This window comes from Leopardus geoffroyi, chromosome A2, assembly GCF_018350155.1.
Source record: "Leopardus geoffroyi isolate Oge1 chromosome A2, O.geoffroyi_Oge1_pat1.0, whole genome shotgun sequence".
Taxonomy (NCBI): Eukaryota; Metazoa; Chordata; class Mammalia; order Carnivora; family Felidae; genus Leopardus; species Leopardus geoffroyi.
In genome coordinates this window covers 23237369-23259423 of record NC_059331.1, presented here as the reverse complement: position 1 = coordinate 23259423, position 22055 = coordinate 23237369, and the positions used below count along the sequence as shown (strand labels likewise).

The following is a 22055-nucleotide window of genomic DNA, read 5'->3' as shown; positions in this document are numbered from 1 at the left end:
TGGAGAAGATATCTAGAGGGAAACTGTCCCAGGGAGAAGGCACAGCAGGTCCAAAGGCCCTGACATACGAGCACATTTAATGTGTTTGAAGAACAATGTAAAGGTAATGTGGCCAAGTGAACAAAAGTAGAGGCAGAAGGAGCTGAGGTTAGAGGGTAATGAGGAGTCCAATCATGTAGGACCCTGTGGGTTGTGGCAGCTTTTCAGATGATTCTTGAAGGTACTCATGCCCTTTTTGAACTGCCTCCCCTTGAGGGTGGGCTGGAACCAGTGACTTGTTCTAGCAAAAAGAATATGAGGTACACATCATAGAATATCACTTCCAGGACTAAGTAACAAAAAAACTCTGGCTCCCATTGTGTTCATTCTCTCCTGCTTGTTCTGAGGGAAGTCAACACCTGTGGAGACAGTCACATGGTGAGGATGTCAGGACGGTGGCTGACCAACAACCAGCTGCTAAGCTTCTCATGAGTGACTGCGGAAGCATTTCCTCTGTTTGCTGAGCCTTCAGATAAGACCACAGCCCCAACAACACTTTCGCTGCACCCTCATGAAAGACCCTGGGCCAGTACCTTGACTGCAGCCTTTGTGAGAGACCCTGAGCCTGATGACCCAGTTAAGCTTCACCCAGATCCCTGACTCGTGGAAACTATTAGATAATAAATGTTTGTAGCGGGATTCCATAATGTGGAGGTTATAGGTGACCTTGAGAAGTGCTTCACTGCGGATGAAACTTGTCTGGGGTGGGTTCTGGAGAGAATGAAGGAGGGGACATGTGGAAAAATCCTACGGCATAAGAGACCGAGAAATGCATGACACAAAATAATTCAATAACAAAAATAATTTTGGCTTAAAAACCTGACTATACCAGCACAAATCTGGAAGTTGGTAGGAGTAGGCTAGTGAAGCAAAAGCATGGAAAATGACCACAAACTATGGTTTCATTCCAAAATTTTCTTTTTTTGTTTAAAGACAATCATACACTCCCATCGGCCTCACCCTGTTCACATATAATTTGTTCTTAAAGTAGGAATGACAATTAGACACTTATCCTGGTCTCATGCTGAAATTTTCATCCAGAATAGAACCCAGGAGCTCTTGGTGGGTGCAAGTCTCTGATCCGCACTGTCCCCCTTTCCCACCACCAACCAGCCAAAGCATTTTCCATGAGTAAGAGAGTCCTCGGGCTGACTGGCAGAGCATTTATGCTCCTACTGCAGACTCTGCTGATGTCCATCCTTCTCCTCCAGGAGGGGAGATTCAGGTCAGCTCACTTTTCCTCTGTGGGCACTTGACTTAGCATGAGTCACATATTCTAGTCTTAAATAAGATCAAGATCCCAACAAGGTCACTAGGAGATTTGCCTGGATAAAGGCAACTAAATAAATCCCCAAATCTCTCATGATCCATGCTGGGGGGGAAAAAAATCCCATAAACTGTTTTCCACCAAAGCATGTGAGGGCATTTCCAATGCTCTACCGAGCATTATGCTGATTACACTGTTCAGAGGTTTATAAACTAGAGCGAAGATTAAGTAAATCACTGTCTTGACTGACAATGAGAGCATATATTTTTAGAAAGCTTAGGATCTTTGATTGGGATTTCTGTGTAACCACATATACAAAAACATTAGGCACAACTGATGGGCACCTTCTGATACATGAAGCTCGGTCTTCAACATTTACTTACATAGCCTCTGATTTAAATATCCACTTCATTTTTATAAAATAAAAAGATGTTAAATAAATGAAGGAACAAATCAGTGTTTTATGTTTTTTAAAAAAAAAATAGATTGTGACATATTTTTTTCCAAAGCAAGAGTTGGCAACTTTTGTCTATAAAGAGCCAGGTATTAAATATTCTTGGCTTTAAAATACACATTAAAAAAAAAAAAGGGTGGCTCGGTTGGTTAAGCGTCTGACTACGGCTCAGGTCATGATCTCATGGTTTGTGAGTTCGAGCCCCACGTCTGGCTCTGTTCTGACAGCTCAGAGCCTGGCGCCTGTTTCGGATTCTCTGTTTCCCTCTCTCTGCCCCTTCCCGCTCACACTCTGTCTCTCAAAAAATGAATAAATACACATTAAAAATTTTTTAAATATTCTTGGCTTTATAGTCCATATGCTCTCTATCCAACTACTGAGGTCTGCCATTTTAGCAGAAAGGTATCCATAGACAATAAGGGAATGGCTGTATTTCAATAAAATGTCATTAAAAAAAACAGCTGGTAGACATCAGACAAAGTACTTATATCCAGAATATGTAAGGAACTCATATCTCAATAATAAAAAGACACATAATGTAACTTAAATATGGGCAAAGGGGGGCGCCTGGGTGGCGCAGTCGGTTAAGCGTCCGACTTCAGCCAGGTCACGATCTCGCGGTCCGTGAGTTCGAGCCCCGCGTCAGGCTCTGGGCTGATGGCTCAGAGCCTGGAGCCTGTTTCCGATTCTGTGTCTCCCTCTCTCTCTGCCCCTCCCCCGTTCATGCTCTCTCTCTGTCCCAAAAATAAATAAACGTTGAAAAAAAAAATTAAAAAAAAAATATGGGCAAAGGATCTGAAAATAAATTTCTCTTATGAGCAAATTCAAGTAGCACATGAAAAGAAGCTCAGCATAATTAGTTATTAGGGAAATGCAAATCATTTCACACCCACCAGGATGGCTAAAATAAAGAAGACGGACAATAGCAAGTGTTGATCAAGATGTGGAAAAATTGGAACCCTCATACGTTGCTGGTGAGACCGTAAAATGGTGGAGCCACTCTGGAAAACAGCTTGATAGCTCTTCAAAATATCAAACATAGAATTACCATATGATGCCAAAATTCCACTCTTAGGTGTCTACACAAGGCAAACGGAAATATGTGTCAACACAAAAACTTGTCCATGTCCACTGTCCATGAGTGTTCATATCAACATTATGAATAGCTAAAAGGTGGGAGCCCAAATGTCCATAAACTGATGAATGGATAAATAAAATGGTGTATGTACAAACAATAGAATATCATTTGGCAATACAAAAAAAACCCCAAAGTATTGACACATGCTACAATATGGATTGACCTTGAAAACATTAAGCTAAGTAAAAGAAGCTGATCACACAAGGCCACGTACTGTTGTGATTCCATTTATCTGCAAAGTCCAGAAAAGGCAAATCCATAGAGACATAAAGTAGATTTGTGGTATCCTGTGGCTGGGGTAGGGAATAAGATATCAAGAATGAGACTGTGTGTGTACAAGGGGTTCTTTGTGGGATGTTGGAATTGTTCTAAAATTAGATTGCGGCGATGGTTGCACAACTCTGTCAATACACTAAAATCCAATAGACTGTATACTTTATGTGGGTGAGTTTTTACAGTATGTGAAATATATCTCAATGAAGCTATAAGAAAACCAAACAAAATAGACTGCAGCCTAGATTTGGTCGCATGGGCTGCAGCTGGCCAACCTCTGGGTACATGGGGACATGAAAGTGTGAGTTTCAAAGTTTTGTGAAACATGTCAAGATACTGTAATGGTATTTCCTATGCAAGTTCTCACAGAGAACAGCACATGACAATAAGCACTGGCTAGTGAGTAGTGGCGGGTGTAGCCAACCATCATTCTAACAACAGAAGCAATAGTAATGACAGTTTAGCAGCTACTCATGATTGAGCATTCACTGGAGGCATTTGCCAAACACTGTACGTGTATTTATTTATAAGCAAATTTATTTCTCTCAACAAGAACACCAGAGGTCCCCCAAAACAGCATCTGGGTGTAAGTAATTCTCCATTATCAGTCAGTTCTTTCCTTTTCTGTGATGATGAAACAAATCCCCATCTTTAAAAACTAGGCTGTTAGAAATCCAGCTGAAGCACCAGTCAACCTCATTTTACAAGAGGGGCGAAACGGCCCTGGGCTCACTGCCAAACCCTCGGTTCACATTGGCTTTAATGCCCAAATCACACCATGACCTCAAAAAGAAGGGTCTTTGCTTGCTGATTCAGAACACACACAAGCAGGGGTGAGGACCTGTTATCCGAAAGTTCTGCTGCTGATTTTTGGGTGGAGGACATGTTGGAGCTTTTGATAAGGTTTATAAAAGGACGGTGACTCTTGGCAGTGAGTGTCCTGGAGAGTTAGCACATGGGATCCAGTTTCTCAAATTTCTGGGCTATTTTTATTCCTGGAGCAGAAGTCCTTACCGCGCCCCCATCCCTGGCTACCATGGCATGCGGGGCAGCTGTTCTCTGTGGCAGACTTGATCTATGGCATAATTAGTAGCTACATCATTAATCCATTTCTATGAGGTTTGCTGTTGTCAGTCATACTGGCTTAGACCTCTTTTTGCCCCTGCATTGCTCCTGTTTGTCAGCTTAAAAAAGGAAAGAGAGAGAGAGAGAGAGAGAGAGAGAACCAAATGCCAAACACATAGAAAAGCCCTATCTTATAGCTAATATTTAGAATGAAGACCTGCCTTGGGTTCCCCACCTCTCCCTGGGTCATCTGCCCACCTGCCCATCAGTCCTGCTTTAAGATCCCAGCAAATACCCCTGAAACCCGAGAGGCTTGTCCGTGTCTCAGAGTACCCACCTGGAACGTGGCTACAACATGTGTGAGGGATCTCATTCAAGATTCCTGGACAAGTTTGTTCTGTCTGCCTGGAACGCCCTGCCCACAGATCTTTGCAGATGGCTGCATCTCACCATTTAGGACTCTGCTCATGTCGGGCCTTCCCTGACCCACCCTCTCCCCTGATCTGGAGAAGCACTGCCCCTACCACACAGCCAAACGTACATGTGTGAAGATGGGCACACATCCCTGCCTTTGCCACTGCCAGCCTCACCTCATCTCTTTATCCTGGTCTATTCTCTATAGAGCATTTACCGCTACCAGTCTGCCTGGCTCCTTCCCCCCTCCCTCCCTCCATTCATGCAATACTTGTCTGTGGTCTATATCTCCTACACATATGGAAGCTCTCCATTGGCAGCAACTTGGTTTGTCTCAGTGTCTTCAGGGAGTGCCGTGGCATCTGGGTGGAACGATTCTTCCTCGGGCAGCTGTCCCCCGGCCTCTGGGTACGGCATGCTGACGGTGCCCTCCTATCGTATCAACCAACAATCCCTCAATACACTCCACAGTGATGTCTAGGGTGGCTGTTCACAGCTGTATCCCCAGCACAACATACACGGTAGATGCTAGATACACATTTACTGAATAATTTAATTACACAATAAAAAAATAAAACAAAATCATTTATAAAGGAGCCCAAGAAGGGAAAGCAGTGAATTTAAAGCACTAAAAGTTGACACTTGCCTGTCATTTCTCAATCTCTCCCCTCCTGACATTTTGGACCAGATAATTCCTTGTTGTTTGGAGGGGCTGTCATGAGCCTCAGAGGATACATAGCAGCATTCCTGACCTGGACCCACTAGAGGCTGGTAGCACCCCCCTTTAGCCAGTTGTCACAAAAATGTCTCTGCATGCAATCAACTGCCCCATGGGTGTGAGGGAAGTGCCCCTGGTTGAGAACTACTGGTTTAATCAGTAAGTACTAAATGTCTGCGGAGATAAAACACTCCCTTTGCTCAGATCTGACAAACTAGAGGCTTATCTACGCAGACTTGACTCAATTCCTGCCACACTAGATAACTCATTTATATCAAATATGTGAAATCCCATCAAAGGAATGTTGTTAAACTAAGTATCTGCCTATAACATTTTGCCAACATTATTCATCCAGTTCTAATGAAAAGTACATATGAAATAGTCCGTGCAGTTTAAATATCATATACCTGACAATAGCTAGTGGTCAATGGGAATTTCATCTCTTTCCTAATTAGCTGGTTAAAATGAGATCATCTGTCCTAATATCAAGCATTCCCCTTATTATACTGTCTGGAATTATGCAAATTAGATCACATAACCCACATTTTCAAATTTCCCCCAATGAATGAATTTAAGATGACCTGTGTTTCTTGCAGAGGAACAGACCAGGAGGTCAGAGCCCTGCTCCCACTCAATTATTTATTTACTAAAAATAATCAAAGTTTGCACTTAAAATCTGCTTTAAAAACTGTTTCTGTAGGAAAACAATGCCTCTATGGTCTCTAATTTATTTTTCTTTATGTTGATGATCAGCTTGGCTATTATAAACATCACTTTAATGCTCGGACCTCAGAAAAGACATTTACTGACATAGAGATTAACTACTGGGCCAGCACAGCTGCCATTAGGATGGAGTAGTACACAGTTTTTCTATTTCTTAAAATATCCATCATGGTCTGCATCATATCACCAGGGCATGGATTGGAGTTTTAGCTGCTGCCTACTTCTCTTAGAGTTTGACTCTCTTAGAGTCAAATACTGTGTTCCCATCATGTGGATGGTAAAACTTGTAAACTTATGGACCTACGCAGAGCAGATGAAAATGAAGCCCATTTTCCTTGATTCATCTACTGTTTTGACACATTTACCACATGTCAACCTCCTTTGTGCTCAGCGCTGGGGATAAAAAGGTAATTGGGACAGTCCTTGCCTGTGGAGAGGTTTTTCATTTCATTTAAGAAATCAAACTGGCACATTTGTAGAAGAGGTTTTAGATTTTGATGTGCTAAAATTTACATTTTAAAGCAAATGCAAAAAAAAAAATCAGAATTTATTTTCTGTTATTTAAAAAATCCCCAATCCTGAACTTATTTAGAAAAACTGAGATTATGTACTGTGTATTGTCAGAGTCCAGAAGGACAATGGGGGGTGGGGGGGTGGCTCAGACAAACTGTCCAAGGAGGGAAGAAGTTCCCTGCATAGTTACACCTTCCCTGATGGCTCAATTCTTCCCTCTGTGTGTTTCTTTCTCTATGTCATTTCCATCCTCTAATGGTAGAATCGGTGCCTGTGACTGTTGGCCGATATGGCCCAGTGTCCCACGAAGAACAGCGTAGGGAATTAACACCATGACCTAAGTAATTTATGGAACTCAAGTCAGTAATAACAAAATGAGGGCAAAACAGGTTTCTACATGTTCAACTCAATTTATAGAATTCTTATTGAGGATTAATCTACTATACTTCAGAACAGGGGTTCTGTTCTGAGGAACAGGAGGTGAAAAGAACAAAGTTTTTTACCTCCAGGACCTTCTAGGTAATTACCCAGCTTTTCTCTTCACCTGTCCTGTGTGGACATGGCTTTAAAAATAACTGCTATTTGACATGTGTTTGGAGGGAAGAAGGGAATGTCATTATGGAGCCTGGATCTTATTCATGTATATCTAGAGTGCTTGGTAAAGGAAGGAGGTCAGGACATATTCAGCGAATAAATGAGTGAATGAATGAATAAGCTTGAAGGTAAAAATAGGTTCCCCCAAATTCTAGCATTTTTATACTTCTTCATAGTCCAGTATTTTGTTTTCTCATTTTACCCCCAAATCAAGCCAGAGTAAGGTGAAAGAGGTCATGATCCCAATGTTATTTGAGATAGACCTTCGGAGACCCAAGACCACATATTTAGTAAGTTACAGAGTGAGTGACAAACCTATGTGGACTTTACAGTCCAAGGTTTGCATTGCTAATAAGAACAGAAAAATGGAGGAGAGGTTTGTCATACACAGGAGGCTCCAGGGCTCTGGAGAGACTTGGTAAACCAAAGAGAAAGTCCTACCATTTCTTCCTTTGCAGTGGGAAAGCAAGGAAGAAAATTCAGCACACTAGTGGCAGCTGGAAAGCTGGCAGGTCCCTCGAGAGAAGGACTGTAAGCAATGTCATGGGCCAAAAAGATGGATGGGGCCCATTTATGCACCAGGCTGACGCATAAATGGAATCCTTCCCAGTTTGACTGCCCTTTCTGCAAAGATGTCATTGACAGATGAGTATCTAAATGTTTTTGTTTAAAAAAGAAAACAAGACAAAAGAAAGAAAGAAAGAGAATAAAGCAAAAACAAAACAAAACAAGAAACTCTTTCTGTCCCAAACAGACACTGAGAGCCAGTGAACACGAGAACACCCGAACAGGCTTGAGAGCTGGCCTTTCAAAGGTATCCTTGATAATCATTTGCAAAGTTGTACACCTTTCCTTCCATATACTTTTCAATTGAACACAAGGATTTCATTGAGACCCCAAATTACTGCCAGTTGGCTGTATTCCATCTGCAGTTGGAGGCACACTGGTGGGGAAGCAGGCCTGCTCACATATTCATCCTCACTTGCCAAAACAAGGCTTCTTCCCCAATTAAAATGACCTTTTTTACTTTAGAGTAGCAAACAATGTCTACTTAATTTGAGGAAAACACACAGAAGAAAGTTACCGAAACTAATCACACAGTGACAGGATGGGTGAGTCAGAGTCCATGCAATCTGTGGCAAGTGCTGAGGAGGCCACTCTGCTTTTGGCGACAGAAAGGTCCTCTTAAGGTCATTGCCTTCATGGTGCCTCCTCCATGGCAGCCTTCAAGATCAAACTGAGCAAATCTGTTTTATCTTACACCTACCAAACACACTTTTAAAAAGAAGGTTAATAACTACCAGTTTTAAAAGGTAAGTACTAAATACAGCTCCTTCGATAACCTTGCTTCTTCGTCTTGCTCTGTAATTATCTTGTGAAGACAGGGACCAGTTGACACACACTGAGTAGCAGTAAACAGGAGGACATCTCTTCCACCCACTCACAGCTGGACAAACCATGTCTTGTGAGCTGCCTGTGTTCTCTGGCCATCTGTGTAACTCAACAGTAGACCAGCATAGACAAATGAACCATTTTGGAAAACTCACGTTCTTCTCCAGACTCGATACACGGTACCCAGGCTGAGTCCACATTTCATCCATACTGAGCCAAACAGACATTTACAAAACAATAGGCATTTGGAAACATTTGAGCTTAGCTTGCAAGCTTAGACAAAAGTGGCTGGGATGGGCACCACCACCTTAGGGCTGACACAGAGCATCCTTCATGATGACTGAATGAGAAAACTAAGGAAAAGGTTTTTTAATTTTTTTAATTTTTTTTTTTAGCATTTATTCATTTTTGAGAGACAGAGAGAAACAGAGTATGAGTGGGGGAAAGGCAGAGAGAGAGGGAGACACAGAAGCCGAAGCAGGCTCCAGGCTCTGAGCTGACAGCACGGAGCCCGAGGCGAGGCTCAAACTCACAGACCACGATCATGACCCGAGCCAAAGTCAGATGCTTAACAAACTGAGCCACCCAGGCACCCCATGAAAAGGTTTTAAGAAACTTCCAAACAGTTGGACAGTCGCTTTGGTCAGGCCACATCTTTGACAGCTGCTGCACGTGGCCCTGTTCCAGGGAGATAACATGCCTCCAGAACTAGCTGGCTGGGTCACCCTAGAGGTAAGGAAGGCTGACTTCCTTTGAGCAAAAATAAACCCTGCTAAGTTATACGATCCTGTCTCCTACTTTCTTCAAGGAACATGAGATGCTAAGTGACAAAATTTAAAGAAAGAAGCTGTGAATCCTCAGAGCCCTGATCTCCTGGCTGATTAGTTACAGGTCTGCCTAGTTCAAGATGATCTACAGGTCAGATACATAAGACAGTCTTCCTTGCCGTATCCAAAAAGCCAGGAATAATCAGGGAAATTGCCCCCAGGTCTTTCAATCCCCACTAATACAATGATGACACATAGACTAAGTCAGAAATAAAGTGGGGAAAGAAGCCTGGTGTTTTCCAGCCAGAGAACAACCACACTCAAAACTATCTGCCCCATTTGCAATCCTTCCCACAAATATTCACGGTGTGCAGACACAGCAGTTGATGTTCAAAGCCCCCTACAGTACAACTTACTGAGAGAGGTTGTCTGGAAGCAGAACAACTCCCTTTGGTAAACCTAGCCAATATCAGGATGGAATTTGGAGGGTCTCATCCACCATCCGCCAATGGATATGACAATGTCAGAAATAGACCACATGCCAGACAAGCTTGTTGACTCCATTTTTGTCAGCAGCTGTCCCCAAAGGAGCACCTGTGGCAGTTTCCAGCCCTTTAGGCCAAACACCACCAATGAAAGCCCATCGCCGGCCACAGATGTCTACTGACATTCTTGAGAGTGAGAGAGAAGGCAAAAGCCAGAGCCAGGGTTTCTTTGACAATTTAAGACCCTCCATCGTGAAATGGTTTGGCGTTCGCCTGGTCCCAAACCCGGCACCTACAGATACATCTAACTTCAATTCCTCAGCAGGATGAGAGAGGTAAAAATCTCAGGCACTCCAGAGAAGGCACATTTTGGCTCGTGTGTGCCTAAAACAAACCCACAATTGCCTAGTATGCCCACTGTTATCCTAATGATGTAGCAGTGGGAGATATGGAGCTTACTTTAAATGAGTACACTGCCAACTTTCAAGAAATTCTCCTCTGCATGCACCAACAATTTCTTACTGGTTTGAGAATAAGAGTACTGGGAAAGATTTTTGTTGTCACAACAAACACAACCAGTCAGAATCCTGAATTGGTGAAGATAAACACCAAGCTAAGGAAGAAGTACGTGTTAGCTTTTGGTTCCTTTCAAAACTTATTTTGTGAAGAATAAACATGCTGCATAGAAGCAGTTCATTGGCCAGATAAATGGATGCCATGCTTATTTCTATTAATTGACTGAAATCCATCCTTTACCTGCTACCACAGGAGATTTCCGTTCATCGAGGAGCTGGATGGAGGTACTCGCTGTCACCACATTGCTTTTGTTGACTATTCCTGAAAGAAGAAAAACCATCACAACAAAAATGGAGATGGTCGTGTGCCCAGGTTAAGAGAGTAATCATACTGGCCCATGGCCACCGATTCTGCAGATTGTGTTAGTGCGTGGTTCCCAGACTCGGAGTTGGCCAACTCTGTTAGGCCACAGGTGCTGTGTAGACAGTCCTGTCAGCTGAAGGAATCAGTGCACTGAGTTATGACTGCCACACTGGGGGCGGGGGGGGGGGGCGGTGGTGTCCAGCTTCTTCACATCAAAATTATTAAGCACTGCTGGAGGGACCACATTTCTCTTGTGATTTGTGGTTACTAATTATAGTGTTTACTTGTGTTAGTGATCATATTTACACTGCCTCTCTAAATACGGCTGTGGAGAGCTACAGGAGATAAAGTTTTGAAACTGTTTTACAAGTTGGGAACTTTAGTTTTGGTTTGTTCGTTACAACTTTACTGATTTATAAAATTCTAATTTCAAGACCAGTTTTTCTTAGCAAAACCATTCCAATCACGGATAGACTTGGAATTCAATCCTTACTCCAAACTCTTATTAATGTGGTAACAATAAGGCATTAGTATGAAGACATTTTCAATTACTAACAATGGCTCCAATATCCATAAATTAAAAGACCCTGAGCACAGGTTTCAACCCCCCCCCACCTTGGTTGATAATTGTTAGCACAATGCTTGCCTTATAAAAGGTGTTCCATGAATGGAATCCAATATGAACTGGGAAATGGAGAGGGCAGACCTGAACTTGAATACACTTATGACTGAAGCAACTAAGAACCTTCTCCTGGCTCAAGCCTAAGCAATAATAAAAACCAGCTTGTTTTCCAATGTGTGCAGGTAATCAACACATGGTAGAAACAATAAGACAGCTTCATCATAACACTTGTACTTGGTGATGTTACATTCTCCGAACCAAAAGGAAGAATGAAATCTCCTAAGATGTGAAGTCATCCTTAACTTTATCATGAACAAGGTAAATTCCTTTGACAACCCCACTTGCCAGAAACCAATTCTACAACAGCCTCAATTAGCCAGAATTTGTTTTTCCCAGACATAAGTCTCTGTAGGGAAAATGGTGAAGAGTAAAAGAAGAAACCCATACAAGGGGCCATCATTCATAAGCACACACACACAGAACACTTCAGGGATTGCTCTTTTTTCTGACTGCTCCTTTTCTTTGTCCAGTTTTGAGCAAAATCCACCCTGCTGGAAAAGAAGAACTTCATGCTTGCTTCCAGTCCAAATCTAGCAAGCTAAGTTCTTTTTTTTCTTTTTTTTTTCTTAGAATCCCAAGACAAAGAAAGGAGCATGAGATTGCATGATAAGAGAAGACGTTGACAGGTTTGCAGCAGAATGAGAAAGTTCACTGTTCTCTCGGTTGGTATTTTCAGCAATAAAGTGTCATCCAAACAAACATAAAGAAAGAGTCTTAATCACCCGGACATTTGTATCTGAGAACACACGTGTGTGTGGCCATGGGTACAAAGGAGTACAGACTCCAAGAATTTCAGTTTTTCCTGGAAGGAAACTAATTGATAACCTCCTCTAAAATTCTACCTGCTCAGGGAATTTCTACAGTAACATTTGGCCTTTCCTTGAATATCTTCATGAATGAGAGACTCTCTTCCTAACGAGTCCATGCAACTAGTTATTAGATAACCCTTGCCAACGTGTCTTCTGCAAATTTTGAAAGCACTCTTTCTGAAGACGTTTTCATTCATGGAAATGAGCAAGTGCTAAGAACCAAGGAAGGGGCTTTGACACTAAGCACCAGAAAACCGCCACTAGGGCTGATTTTGGAATGCTTGAAAAAGACTAATACGGTGGCTCTAATATAAAACATAAGTATAGACTGAACTGTCTAAAGCAATCCAAGTTTATAGAACTAGGTCTTATTCATCTCTGAAGTTGCTACAAGGCACAGTCAGAGCCTTCCACAGAATGAGCACCAAAAACTATCAGCTGCGTGAGACAAGAAAAAGCCAAGGACAATCGAAAAGTATGTTCAGTGTGTTTTGCTTCTAAACATGGTTGAAATAAGATGGTGTTCAGTTCTTTTTTGGAGGGAGGCAATCTTAGTTTTTTTATAATATAAAATCTTAGGATTAGAAAAATCACAGGTTATGCGCTTTTCCTGGGTCACCGCAGCCCTCTGTCAGGAGATCACAAGTCTACACAAAAATCTCAGCGCTCACTCCTGCATGTTGATTTGAATCAGTTTAGTTTCTGATGGGAGGACTGTGGGCCTCCAAAGTGATGTGATTCACTGAAAGTTCTGGCAAAGGATGTTATGTCTGCATGAATTTTCTCCAAGTGGGGCCATGATAACATTAAAAAAAAAATCTACTGAGATGTTTGTATTCAAATTCCACACAGTAAAAAGTACCAGTCCTGCTTTGTGAAATGCTCTTTTCACACTTCAGTTAAGGAAAAGCTTCATTTTACTTGGGGCCATTGTATTTATGAAACAGGTCAATGGTTCAGTGCTGGGCCAATATTCAGCATTGGTCCTCAAGACAGAACTTGGCTCCCTCCAGCATTCAGATGGCCCCCACTACACTCTGCATGCAATGCCCGGGCCAGCAGGACCAGACAGACAGAGTCCCAACTCTAACAAGGACCCCCACCTGTGCTGAACGGGATGGAGTAGACGAAGCTCCCTGGAATCTGCTCCGCAGCTCTTCGGTACCAGAGAGGGAAATGGTCTGCGTTAAAAATGTTCTCCTTGTCTCCAGCTTTCAGGAAATCCCTAGAAATGGAAAGGAATAAGAACATGTCAAAAAACCACAAATAATCCAATTAAAAAGTGAGCAACGTACCTTTTCATTCTTCCAAAGAAGATATACAAATGGTCAACAGGAACATGAAAAGATGCTCAGCATCACTCGTCATTAGGGAAATGCAAATCAAAACCAAAATGAGATATCACCTCACACATGTTAGGATGGCTATCACCAAGAAGACAAGAGATAACAAATGTTGGTGAGGGTATGGAAAAAAGAGAACGCTGGTGCACTTCGTAAATTGGTACAGCCAGCCACCATGGAAAACAATATGGCGGTTCCTCAAAAAATCAAAAATAAGACTACCATCTGATCCAGCAATTCTACTGGGAATATACACAATGGAAACAAAAACCCTAACTCAAAAAGATATTTCCATTCACTGCAGCATTATTTACAACAGCCGAGATATGGAAACAACCTGAGTGTCTATCAAAGGATGAATGGATAAAGAAGTGGTGGCATATATACCACACATTCCACACAATGGAATATTATTCAGCCACAAAAATGAGAAAATCCTACCATTGGCCACAACATGGATGGAACTTGAAAGCATTAAGCTAAGGGAAATAAGTCAGACAGAAAAAGACAAACACTGTAGGATCTCACATGTGGAAGCTAAAAACAAAGAAACAAAGACAAACAAGCAAAAACCAAAAAACCACCAAACTCAAAAAAAGAGATCAGATTTGTGGTTACAAGGGGCAGGGGTTGGGGGATGGGGAATGACAAGAAGGTTACAAGACAACCTGGGGACTACAGCTAACACTGCCGTGTGACCTACAATGAAGCTGTGAAGAGAATATTTCCTAAGGGTTCTCATCACCAGGAGAATTTTTATTCTTTTCTTTTTATTGTATCTATATGAGATGAGAGATGTGAAGTAAACCTACTGCAGTAATCATTTCACAATATATGTAAACCAAATCATCACGCTGGACGTCTGAAACGTATACAATTATACGCCAATTATTTCTCAATAAAACTGGAAAGGAAGAAGAAAGAGGGGGACGGGGAGGAGGAGGGAGGAGGTGGGGGAGGAGAAGGGGAGGAGAAGGATCATGGCACCACTCAGCAAGGAAAAGCCGGATGTGGGTATGTCCCAACCACCTTTGTCAGGTGAAAACAGTGTTGGCTTTCTCAGTGCAGAGAGAATCTGCGTAGCATCATGCACCCCAGATGGCTCAGAATTACCCTGTAGAACTCCAGCAGTCAGACTGTCCGTGGGTGAAATAATTTTTCCTAGTATATCCAGTGAACGAATCATCTTAGCATCTAACACAAGCAAGCAAAGCCTCCAGAAATCGTATCACAAGACCAAAGAAAGGGTAGTCAGAAAGCTGTCTTGCCTTACAATCCATACATGATCACATATCCTTGGAAAGATCAAATTAAGTAGATTTCACTCTTCTGAGAAAAAGTATAACAGAGGTAGCAGTGGGCCCTGTGGATATCCTTCCTCCCTCCCTCCACCACCTGCTCTCCAGCCAACAGGACTGCTCCAGCTGTCTGTAAATCCCTTACCTTGCCCAGCCTCCTGCGCCCACTGCCCACAGTGCTTCTCTCTCTCCTGAGGCCTACCCGCACTCTCTTCCCCGTTTCTTCCTTTCAAAATCATATTCCCTTCACAGTGTGCCTCAAATCCCACCCACCACACAAATCCACAGAGACATTAGCAAGTTCCTGCCCCACAGCCTTGGTCTCTCACACGGCCTTCTCCTTCCTTGGTCTTACCTGCTCTGTCATGTCCCCGTCCCAAACCTCCTGAAGTCTCTGAGGAAAGAAGCTTTGGTTCCCATTTTGGCTCCCTTCACAGAGACTTACACATCCCCAAGTTCCAGCGAATGTTTGTTTGCTTCACTTATCTCCAAAGACTCATGTTTACTCTCCCAAGTGCCTCATCTTGGCTGAGACAGTATAACTCGGGGGAGGAAATGACTGCCTGGCTAGTCCACAGTCTTCAGAGATCTTGCAGGAAGGGAGAGCAATCAAGGGATGGAAAGGACAGCAATCAGGGGACAATGTGTATGCAGGGAAAAGGCCACTGATTGAACCAGAAATGGCACCATGTTCTATCCATCAGTTTGCAGTGTGAAGTTGGATCACACAGACCATGGAGAGAAATACTCAAATATTCTCCATTGTTATAGCAGGGTTGAATTTATATGCTAAGTTGTAACAAGTTGGGTTATTAGAAACTACTTGAATTGTCTTCTAACTCAGGAAAGCATTCTGTAGTTTTAGGGTATGGCCAGGCACTGATCTCTTGATCCCTTTCTAAGATGCAAAGCTCCCTCCTAGAGGAAGCCCGTGCCATTGGAGGCCACCCTTGAAGTTCTCAGCATAGAAATACACCTCCTTCTAACTTACACTAGTATGTTCTAATTCCTCTCTAAGGGCAGAGACATTATTTTTCTTGACATTTCCAGGGCCTGGCACTCATCAGGCACTCAGCGTGTGCTTAATGATCACATGATAAATCAAATCTCATATTCAGATAAGAGCTCCTCAAGTATTAAAAGCAATTTGCTGAAACTTTTCTAAACAGTATTTCTCAATTCTTTCAAATTGCCACATCAGTATGGCCACGTTCCTATGTAAAGGCTCTCTGCTGTCATTCAAAAGGCCAACTGATGATGCATGGACCTCTGAGTTATTCAGTGCTGGGCATAGGGAGTTCCAGGCTTGAGGTCACAGACAAGCTCCTCCTGGCACCGATATATTCAGTGGTAATGTTTCCTGATCCTAAAATCAATAGGACTCACAAATATTGAAATGTGACCTTTTGCTTTTTTTTTTTTTCCCCCATCAGACACGAGATTTTTCATAAACCTGACTGTGATAGGTGTGTGAAGGAGACTCTGCTATCTAGTCCTCGGTGGGATGAGCAGCTGTATTCCACACTGGGCCACGGCACGACCAAGCATTTTCACTTGTGGCAGTCCTATTTGGTGGTGGGATGCATATAACTACGGGGAGGAAGGTGCCCTTCTCATGCAGCAGTTAATGGTACCGGGGGCCCCTTTCCAGTCCTGGAAGGGACTAATAGCTTGGTTAGGAGGTGTGAGGTGGTTTTCACTTAGACTGATGGAGACATTTGAGGAAGGCAGGCGACAGGCTTGGAACACAGCATTACTGAGTGCCCAGTGGCTGCTGCCCAGGACCAGACCACGCTGGCACCAGGGCAGCGAGCAGGAGCCTGCAGGGCATGATCTCCATTGGCTTTGGTGTTCACATGAGAGGGTCTGGTTGCCAGGAAACCCTGTAGGTCCCTGATAACCACCAAGTGGTGATTCAGAAGGAAGTAGAAGGAGAGAGTTGGTTCTACAGAATCTCTGAAAATGTTCTTCAGGAAGATAGATCTTTCTAGGTAAGATGAAAGCCTACCTGTAGATACTAGGGGCTGTTGTGGTGTTGTGTGAGACCGGTCTAGGTTTTAGGCACAGACGAATGACCTTGGGTGAATTACTTGGTCAATCACTGAATCTCTGAGCCCCATTTACTCATGTATAAACTTATACTCACCGTGATTCTATCAGAGTTATGTATACAGTATGTAAACTGAAAATGGCTCCATCAAGTATATGGGATTTTTAAATCTCGGGAGCTTCTTTTGTTCTCTGTGGGTCACATGGAAGCTGTGAAGCAGTCATCGCTTAGACTGCCTTTGTGTGCTACGGGTGTTCCAAGAGGCCACACGGAATGCCCAAGATTCACTGCTGACATTGACGGGTGCAGAGGCAGGGACAGAGTCCTCGGACTAGAATCCACGTGCTTCCAAAGCAGATGGTGGTGACAGGAGGTGGCACCTCAGTGTAGCAGGCTGATGCTAGTACCAGTTAGTTCTGCAGCAGGGACTTTATATTCTCTAGCACTCTCCCCACAGCTTGGCACTTTTCTCTGTATGCCTTATTTAAAAAACAGAAATTCATGGGGCGCCTGGGTGGCGCAGTCGGTTAAGCGTCCGACTTCAGCCGGGTCACGATCTCGCGGTCCGTGAGTTCGAGCCCCGCGTCGGGCTCTGGGCTGATGGCTCAGAGCCTGGAGCCTGTTTCCGATTCTGTGTCTCCCTCTCTCTCTGCCCCTCCCCCGTTCATGCTCTGTTTCTCTCTGTCCCAAAAATAAATAAACGTTGAAAAAAAAAATAAAAAATAAAAACAGAAATTCAAAAAGCTTTCTAGCCCTATCCAAGAGTATATCTGGACAGTTGGACCTTAACAAATGCCGTCTTCTTGGACAGGGTAGGCAGGTATAAGACCCTAAGACAATGGAACTTTTGGAGTGCCTAGGTGGCTTTATGAGTTAAGTGTCTGACTTTGGCTCAGGTCATGATCTCACAGGTTCATCAGACTCTCTGCTGTCAGCACAGAGCCTGCTTTGGATCCTCTGTCTCCCTCTCTCTCTCTCTCTCTCTCTCTCTCTGCCCGTCCCCTACACGCTCTCTCTCTCTCAAAAAGAAATTAAAAACGTTAAAAAAAATAGAACTCAAGGTTCTGAGTTCTATATGAGTCAATGGGATGAGTTTCTTGAAAACCGAAGAATCATCCGGATAGCCAGTGTCTACTCACTCTGGGTCACAGTAGTGTCACAGGGAGCAGAGCTAACCCTTACTTGCAGATATTTTTAGTTTCTCAAACTGGTTTTACATCCACAGTTTTTTTGATCCTCACAAGAACCCAGGGAGATCATCACTGCCACTTTCCAGGGGCACAGAGCAAAGGCAACCAGTGGGATGGGCCAGATGCTCATCCCAGCAATCCTGAGCATGACCTACAGGACAGACTAGCAAGGTGCATTGTCTTGTTGTTGTGATTGTTCTTCTGGTTTATCTGTTTTATCTCAATACAAACAACAGCCTTCCTCTTGAGCAGGAGAAAGTCAGTGCCTACATCTCCTTCTGCCTCTCTCTAGGTTCCAGAAGGAGAAGGTGATGTGTATCTTGTAATTTCTAGTCCTTCTAGGAACTTGCCCTCCGGAAAGACAATTGAGCAGGGCTAAAGGGCTGAAGAGGGCTTGGAACAATCAAGTCACAACTGTAGTCAACTTCCTAAATGACAAATTTGAGATGCTGAGAAAGAGTCCTCAAATGGGCCGTAAAAGCCAGTTCATGAACCATCTAAAAATCTATTGATTTCCCACTTACCAGACTTGGTGTTATAAGATCATATGGTTGGGTCAGGGCCTCCCCTAAGAGGCAAGAACGCTGCTGACTGGGGCTTGCTGGGACAGGAGTGTCCCCTCCTCGGGTCTCTGTGGGGCCGCCCCCTTTCAGATTGGTGGCCAGCCTGTGGCCTTGTCATTCGCCCCCAGGTATCCATACATCAGGGTGTCTGAGGGACCCACAGTAACCTCTGGAACCCTCCTCACATGCACTTGGCAAACTGTCTGAATCTCGGACTCCATTTGTCCCTCGCCTAATAATGCCTCTTACTTCAGAGAAAAAAACAAGCAAGCAAACAAACTGAGAAACAGTAATCGGGCCAGAAAGGACTTCCCAGGCCCACACTAGCTCTGGTCCAACACCAGTTTGAAGAGTTAAGGCCCTGTTGCTCTCTGAAGATACAGAGGCTGCGCAGTGATTTCAAGGACATCTGGGTACTGGACGCTCTCCCCGTTGTCCATCTGGGTCTGTTTGGCAACACAAGGAAACACTGTCCAACCCGTGTCCCACTGGACTGCCCACTGCTGGGTGTGGGGCTCTGCAGGCCCTCAGGCACAGTGCAGAGGCACCGAGGTTTATTAAAGCGCACACCAACAAATAAACAACAGACTTGAAACCCTGATTCTTGGACAGGCAGGAATCCCTCCGCAGAGCTGCGGAGCAGCTGAATGCCCTGGAGCCATCCATCAGGAGTCCTCCTTCTGGCCGCTCCCCCAGCAACCCCTGGGTCGCCAGATTCTGCGGTGACTCACCAGCGCGGGAGAGGACTCCAGGACAGTGGGCGGAAGCCAGCAAGCATGAAGAAGAAAGGGTTGCGGAAAGGCCAACAGGCAGGCGAGCACACACGCCGGGGCCTCCGCGGTAGAACAGAGAGGAACCATGTCAGCAGGCCTGGGGTGGCCTGAATTTTGTTTCTACTGCTGGTAGAACCGAGAAGCTTAAACATCCCTTGAATTTCCCATTTCAGGAGCTCCCTGGGCCCCTGCAGGGGAGCCTTCCTACTTACTGATTGGTGAGCTGCTCAGCCCCAACAAACAGGTTGATCCTCGAGAGGCCCGTACGAGTGCCGAGGAAGGCAACCTCCACGCCCTTGTCAGAGTTCCTGAAACACAGCAGCAGACAACAGGGGGTTGCGTCCAGACAGTAAGGAGAGAATGGCTTTTGCATTTTAAGACCCATGGACTGCTTTATGAAAAAGCAGTTTTGAAACCTGAAATTTTAAAAGAAATTATAGAAACACACACACACGTATGCACACCCGCACCAAGCATGGAATGCAAACTCACCCCTTACAAAAGCATTTTTGGTAATTCTCGCAAGAAAAACTAAGAACTCTATTGAATTCTGAGAACTCCAAAGCACCATGAACAAATGCACCCCCACACTAAATAGGTACATCTTTATCTCAGGGTTCTGAGTGCAAAGTCAGAAGAGCAGACCGGAATGGGAACGGCTTTACGGAGAGGAAGAAAATCATCACAGGGAACTTTGCATTGATCTACCAAGTCCATTCTTGGTCCTGAAACCATTAGTGGAATCTGCCATCAGTGAAAGTACCAGCTGGGCCACTGGGTCAAGTCTGCAGCGACCTGCAGCCTGGAAATGTCTAGGACCTGAATTCTATGCTGTTTGAAGTCACTGACTTGTAACTTCTTCCAGAGCACAGGCCTTCTTCTTACCACCATCCCCGAAGAGATGAGTAAAGAAATGGCTTCTTCGAATCCCTGCAGGATACCACACATAGGACCCCTAAGAATGGCCTTGGCAAAGGAAACTTATTTTAAAATCCGCTGAAGGAATTTTTTTTCAACTTTCAAGGCAAATATTGTATACGTTTGAGCGTGCTGAGGATTTTCGCAATGCCTACCTCTTCACAAAAAGCGAGCGGTCTTTCTCCACAGATACATAATTTAATTCTGTGATAAAAGTATGAAGAGAATACTGTTTCTTGAGTTTGCTTCCCTTCCCTAAATGCTAGTAGCCATTTGATGCGAAGCACTATCCATGTCATCTTCAATATAAGATAATTTGCTTACTTGATCTTTGATGGTAGTCAAAGTGGCTGGTACTACCTTTAAGTATTTAAGGGGTGAATAAAAACCAACACTATGCATTTGTTTCTGCTTGCAGCCTACCCAAATTGGAAAGCCAGGCTGCCCAATCAGTTACAGATGTGGACTACAAAGCAAAGCTACCATTTTGGAAATCTTTAGCATGTGTTAGGAGTGAACCAGCAATCTTTGCACGGGATTTTGAGTTTCATGAGAGCTTAAAAGAAACATTTCCACATCCACCAGAGAAAGCAATCGCTGGAAAGGTTTTGACTCTTTCCCAACCTCCCAGGGAATAGGAACCATGTTAGTAAGCAGTCTAAGGACACTTCCGAGTATAATGAGAATGGTGATCTCTCTTTGGGGCTCCAGACTCCTGTATTAAACTGTCTACTTGGGAGACTTAAGCTTAAAACATCTAGAAAAGCACTATGGACACGTTCAGTTCCAAACCAATTCTTTTTTCATTGTCTTCTGTCCTAGGAAATGGTACCACTATTTATACAGGCATTCGTGTTGTAAATCTGAGAATGACCCTTGAGAGCTCAGTCTCCCTCCCTTCACTCAGTGGACCATCAAATCCTCGGCGGCGGTGGTGGTGGTGGTTCTGAAGCATGCCACAAGTGGATCTTTCCTCTCTGTGCCACAGCCACTGCCTTGGTCTGAGTGGCAAATCCCTTGGAATGCTGTAGAAGCCTTTCTTATTGCTCTTATCCCATTAAACTATTCTTCACATAGCAGCAGGAGGATATTCTTTAAAAATGCAAATACGATCATGTCCTTCTTAACATCTTAAAATGTTCTTAAAATCGTTCAGTGGCTTTCCAACACTTGTAGTATAGTAGCCAAAATCCTTCACCTGACTCCCAAGGTCCTGAGCCATCTAGCCCCTCTGCACCCTCATCTGCCAACATCTTCGAGCCTACCTTCTATATTTCAGTTCCATTGGCCTTCTTGAAATTCCTCAAATGTGTCAAATACTATTGTACCTCAGGACGTTTGCACACGTTGTTCCATTTTCCTTAGAATGCTCCCTAACCCTTGAACTAGTTTCTGCTCAGAAAGGCCTTCTGTCTTTCATCTCCACTCTAGGTCTTGTCACAGTCTGCACGTCCTTACACTTCTTTCAAAACAGTTATCAAATTCTTAATAATCTGGGATGCTACACACCACAGGTACCATGATGGCAAGGACTGTGTTTGATTGAGTTACTCCATTTCACCAACACCTAGTCCAGCGCCTGGCACACAACAGATATGCAATCGGCGATGCATGGATGAACGAATGATAAAGGAATGACAATGAGAACAGAATGAATGATAGGATAGAGAAGAGGATATACAAAAGGCAAGGTAAATGAATGAAAGGA

At 43.7% G+C, this 22055-nt stretch overlaps 1 protein-coding gene across 4 annotated transcripts in view; it reads right to left on the bottom strand.

Annotated features, from left to right (window-relative positions):
- The window catches only part of CACNA2D3 (calcium voltage-gated channel auxiliary subunit alpha2delta 3), an 866452-nt gene that overhangs the window by 145901 nt on the left and 698496 nt on the right, over positions 1-22055 (bottom strand). For all 4 annotated transcript variants that reach the window (XM_045493219.1, XM_045493218.1, XM_045493220.1 and 1 more), the window contains 3 exons: positions 19642-19737; positions 13316-13437; positions 10599-10679 (listed from right to left, as the gene is read on the bottom strand). In XM_045493219.1, the coding sequence (XP_045349175.1) occupies positions 10599-10679; positions 13316-13437; positions 19642-19737 (299 nt within the window). The remainder of the gene's footprint in view (positions 1-10598; positions 10680-13315; positions 13438-19641; positions 19738-22055) is intronic.